We start from the raw sequence: 9650 nt of genomic DNA, 5'->3' as shown, positions 1-9650 counted from the left end.
TTTGAGAATTTGTTAGTATGTGGCCCTCAAGACTTGCTTGGTTTTAAGTGAAATTTACTTTTTTATACACTTTTTTATCACAGACTTTTTATTTATGCAAGATGATCACATAATTTTCACTTGCTTTTGCCTTTGGAAAGTAATCTATCTTTTCTCACTTTTTTTCTTTTTAGTGAATTTATTTGTGGAGTTTGCTCTTATTTCTGTAATTTTCTTTCACTTGTCCATATATTCTTTTCGCCCCTATAAGAGTGATTTATATGTGAACTACAGTGTGAAATAAACCAAGTTTTTGACCAAATGGTGTATCAACCTCATAACCAGTTCCACAAGTGTTGCATGTGACTGCAGACGTTTGGTGTGGTGATGGGCTGACAAACTGGCTTTTAACACTTGTGGGGTTTTTAGCGCACAATGCTTTCCTCTCATACTCGACAATAGACCTTTTCTCACATGTTGCTAACTCTTCATAAAGTCTGGAGAACAATTACCTTTCTTTTACTACATCAGTGAAGAATTCAACAGAGAAGATTACCCACTATGACAGATGTGAAAAATGCAGTTCCTTCTTTCCCTGAATAGAGTCCGTGTCCCATTAAGGGTAACAGGACTCTGTGACTTTTTTCCAAGACTGCAGTCAGAATAATTTGCATCTTACTGCTAGCTGATTTTATGAAAAGTGTAAAAATTGATAATTAAAATGCACTGATTAACAATTCACCTGTAAAGATTTTTAATAGGATTTAGAAATACAAGTGTTTATGATGTCAGGTCTTACAAATGTATAAAGAGTTTTAATGTTAAACATCTGTAAATGGAAATTGCTTGGTATTTGATGTTGATTAATCTGATTTAGACAGAAAGGGAAAGGGTATGTATAAATGTGTTTGTGTGAATCCATTTATTTATGTTCTATATTTTTAGATGTGTGATGCTGAAAGTGTTGGAAATACAGCATTGTAATATATAGAGATGGATTGACTCATTAAATAGGATTATTTGAATTACTGATTAGCATGATAAAATCCTTCACAATGGAATATATTTGCTATGGATTTTCAAACGATCTTACATTACTTGTCAGTGAATGTCAACAGACAATTGAAATAAATTTTTGTAAGAATGCCTGTGTATGTGTATAGGTGTGTGTTCTGTATTATGTTCCTAGGTGTATCTAAATGAGAATGTTGACTTACGTGGGTTACTTATAATTAATATACAGTTATATAAGGTTTACATTTGATTAAAATCTCACAATAGTCAGGAAATGGCATTATACAAAATACCTGTATGTATATCATATGATGTAGGAGATCTTCCCCAGTCAAAATTGATATAAAGATATTAAAACCCAATTAGCAACTGAGCTAGATGAGGCTGTTGCAAATTATTATTTGGTGATAAAAAGTCTTTTTACAGTTAAAAAACATATTTGAGAAAAGCATCTAAACTGAAAATTTGAAAGAGAGGATAAAGAGGAAATCTGATGGACAGTAGACTTGATAGTTTTGACGAACATGAATTTAGAACTAGAGTTTGCCCCATACAAAAAAAAGAGAGAAAGAAAAAAAATCAAGATATTCAAATCTAATTTCATGATGTCTGGATACTTTGTGGAGACTATTGATATCCGTTGATATCAATATCTTCCACACAAAGATGCCCAAACCCATTAACGCAAGCCTCAGACACAGACGTCATTAAGGGTTTAACGAACTGATTGGGCTTCAATATTGCCCCTTGGCCATGTCCTTGCTAACAGGTTCGCAACTTGGGTGCTGGCGGGTCTACTTGCCTCGACTCCCCTGCACGCAGGGCTAATTTACACAAAGCTGTGGGCCTCTACCCTTGTCATAAGCAAGGGGGTAATCAGGTAATCTAGTAGGGCAAGCCACTAGTTGTTCTAGTATCCCATCTGTTTACTGTACAAGGTCTAGGTTAGGCAGCATCAGAAGGATCAGCCAGAGGAGATGATGGCAGACAACAGTGGAAGGTTTGCATGTGCTTTAAAGCTTGCTGGCAATTAGTGTGGACTTTGCTTGCTGTTGAATGTCAAGACTCTTAATTTCTCCTGGAGTTTTGTTCCTTTTCCATTCCTTTGGTTAAGGTCTAGCATGGCATGATAATGTTTTTTCTTTCTTTTTTTTTCCTTTTTTTATTGCTTTTCATGTATAAGTATTCCCCCAGTGTATATGTAAATTTGAAAGTACACTTTGTAAGGATGGGAATGTGTGCCCCAGTCTATAGCTCATGTGTTTATTTTCTATTTCTGTATCACTGGTTGATTATCTGTTCCATCAGTATTTCAAACAAAAAAAACATTTAAGGATATTTAATTGAAAAAATCTTAGGTATTTGGAATTGATTCAACTATTTTAAGAAGTGCTTATTTCAATGTTTATTGTTATTATTATTATCTTTTTTTTTTTGAAGTTACAGCAGTATACTTTCACAAGAGATCATTGATTTTCAATCTTTTCTTAACTATACATATTACTCTATTACATTACTCATACCCATTGATCTCTCCCATGTTTCAAGGTTAATTTGTGCTTTCTCTGTATATTTCTTATCACTATTGTCTCACCATTGCAAATTATACTTATTTGCAATATATATACTTTTTGTCCCCTTAACCCCTCCCCTGTAGGGAAAAAAATGATTTCATGTCTTGCTTTGCCTGCTGCTTCGTTCAGTGAGTGTTTGCACAACCCCACAGCAAAAACCAGCTGCTAACACAACTAACTGCATAGTCTGTCTCTGGCCTAAACATACGAGCAGATAGTCATTAGATCATGGGTCCACATTCCCCTGTCTCCTTCGTCTCACATCCCATTGTCTGCCCTTCTCCTGAGCCCTGCCTCTAGCATGGTGTTCGTGGCAGTAGTAGTTAGTGTTGTCTATGTGCAACAGATCCACAACATGGGCACCGGACAGTGTGTGGACTCCGCTGCCAAGCCTGACGATAACCACAAACCGGTCGGTCTCTGGCCGTGCCACGGTCAGGGCGGAAATCAGGTAAGTCTTCTTCTGGGTGCCTGAGAATTTTTACTTTTGTTTTTTCATAGGCTTTTTGAAGGTAAGTACGTCTCCCTTGTTTTGGCTTCAGTTTAGCTGCCTTTGCTGCAGGAGCTAAAGATATGCAGCTTGTGTGATTTGTTGGCATTTTTATCTTTATTTTAGCACTGTTGTATCTTAATTGTATTTAGGTATATTGTTCCTCATGAACATGTCAAGGACCCATACTTCTTCTAGTATTTTATTGTGTAATTATCATTGCAAGGACTATACTTTAATGCTTTCATGCTTTGGTTGAATATGTTGAATTGATATCTAGTTAATTTAAAAACATCCCAGGGTCAGTACATAGGTCTTGTTTTGTTTTGTGAATATTTAAAGTGAGCAGAAAGAGAGAGGATAAACTTTAACGTTTCTCAAAAAGATTGATAGTTTTCACATAATACTGATAGTTTTTCTGATGTCGTTTACTTTTAATGAGTTTTCTGATTTTCTGATACCATTTCAATCAGTTTTAGCAAGTCTGTTTTTCAAATTAAACAATTACCTAAAAAGGAAGCCATTGATAGCAGATCGTTTTTAAATTAGAAGTTGTTAAAGTAGTCCAGCTGGCAAAAAGAATGAAATATAGAGATCATTATTGCATAAGTAATTACAGATTGAAGAATATTTCAATTAGTATCAACTTGTAACAGTCCACCATTCTTTTTGCTCTGCGATGTAATGTACTTTGTTAATCATAGAAAAACAGAATTATTTATACAGTCTTATGTGAATAAAAGGGTGAATTTTTTTTTTTTTAGCTTAGACTATAGAGTATTTGCTATTATTTGTTCTATATATGAATAAAAGATTTCTACGGTCATAGGTGGGTTAATACTTGGTTGCTGCATGAATTTAAAGTTTTCCTTTAGTGAACTCTTACAGTATTTTGAATTGAAATCACCTACAATTGTGTCCTTTAATGAAATCTGCTTTTCAGAATCTTTTTCCGTTTTTGTTATTGTGCATAACTAATACATTCAAGACAGAATATAGATTTACATTTCAAATAGGACATCTAATGCATATATCCCTGTCTTTAATGAATATATAGTTTTTATATTATATAGACACTTAAAGATTTGAACATTATTACCATTAAAATTCCTTAGCGATGATTCTTTGACCTTTTCTGACTTTTATATTCTTTTTCATGATTAGTATTGGATGTTGAGCAAGGAAGGAGAGATCAGGCGTGATGAAGCATGCATGGATTACGCTGGTGCTGATGTGATCCTATATCCATGCCATGGATCAAAGGGAAACCAATACTGGGAGTACAACCCAGAGGTATGTGTGAGTCCTGTGTATTTATTATATAATGTTCTTATATGGGAAAAGGGAGAGAGGAAAATAGGAACCTCAAAGTTAAACCAGTCATTGGAGTTAAACACAGAAGTATTTGAGAGTCTGTTATACTTGTTGGATGTTCTTGTAAGGTAATATGGAAGGGAGGGAGAGTAGGAGAGAACTCAGAAGTTCTGAGGTTACACCGTAAATTGGGTTTTGGTATACCTAAATATGTATTTTTTTCCTGTTGGAATGAGAGAGCACGAGTAGATACAAATATGTATGTAATGATTATGTTAGAAATATAAGACAGTACATAGTGTTTTCTTTAGTAAACATTAAAAAGTGTTTCTTTTTAGGGATTATTTATTGGAAAGCATTGCCTAATCACTTCAGGAATACAGCTGATTCTATGTTTCTTCATTTTTTTGTGCCTTAAATGTTAAAGCTTCTGATAAACAAGTACTATTTGTTCCTGTCCACTTGATTTTGCATTTATATGTATATTACTTGTATTTTCTTTTAATAGAGAACTATTTCTTTCAGTCAAGTCGCATCATGCATGGCAGCAGCAAGAAGTGTCTTGCTATTTCTCAAGACCGGAAGAAACTCGTAATGGAAGACTGCAATTTAGAAGAATCAAGACAAAAGTGGAAGTTTGAAAATTATGATCCAAGCAAAAAACTATGAAAACAGATCAAATATTAAATAAATATTTGTTTTGTTTATATATTTTTTCAAGTGCCTGTGTATTGATTTTCAGTAGTATGCTGAAGAATGGGAAAGAGTTTCAAGTTGAATTATTTAACAGTGAATTTAGGTAAAATTTTTTGGATGAGCCAAACTTCAAATTCTTTCTCTGCAATTGGTCATCTTTGTCGTACTCTCTTGATTTCGCTAAGAAATTTTTATGGTGGTTAAATCACCCGCAAAGATATGCAGACCACTTGGTTCCCCATCTGCACGAAGGCTATAGGAAAGTTCACCGTGAACTAAGGTTTCAGAATCAGTGATCGCTGCGCATGTCTTCTGCCACACTGTTGCTCTAGCTCGTAAAGGTTGTGACCTTGAGGATCTTCCTTTAGCTTTTTATTCTACAGCTGGTCACTAAGACTCAAAATAAGAATTTAAAAAAATAAAAAATAAAAAATAAAAAAATGGTAATTTCGTGTTGCAAGAAACAGGGATTTTTTTCTGATAGCAGCCCATGTTTCTGGTGAGATTATTTTTCTACTAATTGCACTTCTGATGTTCATTTGAAAGCAAAGGCAGTTCATAACACAATGCTACATGTTTTGTACTGCTTTAATCAGAAAAACTTTCTTGTGATTAGTGTATTCATGAAGACCATCAAATGTTGCAAGAGGTTTAACTTTGTGTGATGCAACAATAGGAATCAAGAGGTAACTTGTAAAAGGAAATCTGAGTGTCAGCTCAGAAGTGGCCAGAAATAGATACTGAAAACTATTTAAAGTTAAAATCCATGAGAAGTTGCATTATTGGTTTTGGTTTGTGAGATATTGATATGATAAATTTTAGTGGGTATGTTAAAAAAATGTTGCAGCTTGATTTAGTATCAGTGATACAGCGTATGGAGAAGTGTGAAGCTGTTTTGAGACTGTTGAGCCAATGTACCAGTGAAGTGGTAGGTGGACATGAACAAGTGTGCCTCTGTTAACTGTGCCAGAAATAAGACTTGCAGTTTGTGATTAGAAGTTGGTGACATACTTCTTATTAGTGGCAGGATTCAGAATACTGGATATCCAGTATGAAATTTGATGATTGAAAATGATTCACAATTGCAAATTATGTTCTGAAATAGCAAAACGTAGGACCAATCTGTAATATTATATAGTGTGTGAAGAGTGACTCTGTGTGTTTACCAGTCTAAGATATTTCAGATTATCTTATCCAGAATAGTGTATTACCTCATGTTAATTTTGTTTTTTCTTGACTTCAGTACTGGTTACTGTAGTTTGAGTACCTTCTCCATATTGGTGCTTGGGATCTACTCTTTGATTTTTAGGGTAAAAGAAATGTTTTGGGAATATGATAAATGGGTTTAAAAGTTCCCAAAAGTAGTGTTTTGGGAAGAAACACTAATTCTTGACTCTATTCCCACAATGTGGGAGAAAGAGAAAGACAAGAGACAGATCAGGAAGGTGGTTGTCAATTATGTTGTGATGTAAATTTCCAAATCCTGATCCAGGCATTTGCCAGGAAGGAAACAGTAACAAGACAGATAATTCTAGAGAGATTTGTCCATGTATGCAGTCAAATCTATGTCCATTAGCAGAAAAGTAGTAAAATTTTCAAATTTCCTCCTTCCCCCTTTTCTTTCTTTTCAAGTTTCACTTTTTATGTATATTCACCAGCACTGATTTTCATTATGATTCTATAATGTCTTCCTGATCTGCAATGTTGTCTTATTAGACAGTTAAATCTTATATGTAATTGTTATTGTTTTCTGTGATTTCTCTGTCCCACTTCACTTTTGTATCATCAGTGTGTGCAATAAGCAAAACATATCCTCTTTATGGGTTAAAATTCATCATCAGTTTTTCTGTTTCCATTTTAGCTTAACTGCCAATACTTGAAAAAAAAGTCAGGAATGCTGAACTTTTGAAGATATACACACCGTGGGGACAGCTTTAAGATTCATAAAAGTTATAGAGTGTATTTTGTGTTTCTTATTGTTTTTCTAGCATATTTACTCAGTAGTAGTTTTGGCTTTTTATGAGATCCCTGTAACAAGAATTTGAAATGGATATTTTATCTAGATTTATCTAGATGTGTAGAGAGAAAAGAATGTACAAAATTGATTAATGTTAACAGTTATGTTTCAAAGTGGTTGCTCACAGAAAAGTTGCTATGTATTTCTCAAGATGGTTGATATGATTTTTGCTTTTTGTAACTTCATTAGAATTCTGACAGTTATGGTTTAATCAATTATACTTGTAAATTGCATAGAAGAAATATCAGAGCTATTGTAATAAGGCAAAGAAAAAAAAGTCTGAATGTTATCGATAAAGAACTATTCCCACTAAGAGCTGTGTCCCCTAATTTGCCCCATGTGTAATTTGTGATGTACTTGGTAGAGTTAAGGTGTTTATGTTATAACTCGATATTTGGCTCCTATAGCATTCCACTTAACATTCCTTTAAACCTTTTTTTTTACACATTGAAATTTAGTGTTAATTACATCATTGTACAAAATATCATTTGAGTATCATTGTTATAATATGGTTATTTATAAAAGCTGACACATATCTTTTATTCATGAAAACACTGTTGCCATTTCACATATCAGCATTTAGGGTAATAACTTTTCAGTAGATTTTGATACGGCTGCTTCACTGTTTCCTTTCCTTTCAGTGTAAATGAGTAGAATGTATTGCTTTTTACAAATTCACACAGCTCTGTATCATATGATATAAAGACAAACACTTACTCCTCTGTACAAAAGATAGATTAAAGTGTAATGGCTTACTGTAAAAAAAGAAATAATTTTGTATGAAGATCTTAAAAAGTATTGGGAAATATGAACACAAACACATACACTTATGCACGCACTCCCCCCCCCCCCCCCACACACACACACACACACACATTCATGAAGACATAAATGGCTCTCTCTTTGTTAATCATCACAGAATTCAGTCCAGTATTAATGTTGCAGGGTTAGAAGAGCAGTTCACTATCAGACCAGTGACCAATTATGCAATGCAAATTCATATTACTATTGTTAGTAGAAACCACTGGATATGAATAAAATGCATACTACAAAAACTGACAAAGGTGGGGGTAATATTTTGTGATGCAGATTGAGCAATTCTTAGATGTTCTTTCTTTTAATTTCTTGTCATATTTGGTGAATAATGACATCAGCAGTTTGCAGAACTTTTCCTTTGATAATGTTTATTTTGGAAACTGTGAAGAACTAAAGTTAACTTCAAATATTTACGAAAATATAATATTTATGGGTGGCAGTCATTTCCTTATGTGTGTTCTGTTTTTTTTTTTTCTTTCTTTCTTTTTTACAACTGTAACAAATTCAGCAATTATGAAGAATTGAGTTATGTTTCCTATATTTCATATCAACAACCAATCAAGGACAGATATAGTTTCTGTACATAAAACAAGAACTTTATTGGATTATTATAATACAGAAAAGGAACTTATTTTTGATAGAGTAAATCAGTGCATGTGATATCAGGTAAGATATATATATATATATAATTACTGTATATATTGATACTAAACAAGAATTGTCATGGATAAAATAGAAGATGCAATGTATTAGGCATTGTACCAATGAGATTTGATCCTAATAAAAGCTTATGATGATGGGTAAATGTAATATATGTGACGTAATGTTAAACGAAGAATGGTGGGAATTGATTTTATTTGGAAAGACTCTCCCGTCCAAGGCCAGGTGCTTGCTGCTACTGATTTTCATGCTTAGGGGAGAAGTTGTTGTCTCTGCATCATTTGAAGCTGCTGAAATCTCATGTCACCAAAAGTGAGACAAAAAGAAAAGTAGATACAGTCAAGTACAGCTACCAGTGTGATGGAGCATAGCATGTATAGCACCATCTGAATATCTGTCCTTTTTTGAAGACTTGTTTTCCTCTAAAATGGAAATCCATGTTAACCTTGTGTGTGTATATACCAATACAACTACTGGTTGCTTTTCTGAATCACCAAAGAATTATCTTGTAATTAACTTGCACAACCATTTCCCAGTCCTCTTTAATTCTATGGTGAATGACTTTATTTATGAGAAAAATTCTATTTAGTATATTTTGGAATAACAACATTCCTCACTGTAAGTATGATGCAAATATTCTGTACTTCACATGACAGACAAATTGAGATAAAAGTACAGATTTCATCATAAGGTTGCTCATGTGTTGAATCATATGCCATTTAATTTAATGTCGTTTGTTTTAAGATCAGATCTATTATTGATATTTAAAAGATGTTATTTGATGACTGTTTTTTTCCTGTGGAATTTTATTACTGACGTACATTAAGGAAATATACCAATGGACATATTAACATATTGTATACACCAGTTGTGATTAATATTTAGAATAGCAGAGTGAATGTGTATGATGTGTAAACCAATTACAAGATTGTGTGCTACATTTGTTGTGTGCTAAATTAAGCTAACCAGTTGTTTTCCAATGGAAAGGGGATAACACTGTATTATTGGGCAAGTTTTGATGTCCATTATGCATTAAAACCCCGCATGTGTGATTCCTCAAAGGGTGCCTTATTAAAACCATTCCTACTGC

General features: G+C 33.5%; 1 protein-coding gene across 34 annotated transcripts in view; it reads left to right on the top strand.

Moving 5' to 3' along the window:
• LOC113819550 (putative polypeptide N-acetylgalactosaminyltransferase 9) overlaps positions 1-9650 on the top strand; it is a 599489-nt gene extending 589839 nt beyond the window's left edge. For 20 of the 34 annotated variants that reach the window (XM_070115880.1, XM_070115892.1, XM_070115875.1 and 17 more), the window contains exons 10-12: positions 1763-1873; positions 4222-4350; positions 4897-9650. In XM_070115880.1, coding sequence (XP_069971981.1) covers positions 1763-1873; positions 4222-4350; positions 4897-5040 — 384 coding nt within the window. In that variant the 3' untranslated portion in view covers positions 5041-9650. Of the gene's footprint in view, positions 1-1762; positions 1874-2913; positions 3019-4221; positions 4351-4896 lie in introns of all 34 variants that reach the window. The other 14 variants (XM_070115906.1, XM_070115893.1, XM_070115902.1 and 11 more) reach the window with 1 other exon arrangement.

The sequence above is a fragment of the Penaeus vannamei genome, chromosome 38, assembly GCF_042767895.1.
Source record: "Penaeus vannamei isolate JL-2024 chromosome 38, ASM4276789v1, whole genome shotgun sequence".
NCBI lineage: Eukaryota > Metazoa > Arthropoda > Malacostraca > Decapoda > Penaeidae > Penaeus > Penaeus vannamei.
The sequence above is the reverse complement of the archived record's forward strand: the minus strand, read 5'-3'. Positions and strand labels throughout refer to the sequence as shown.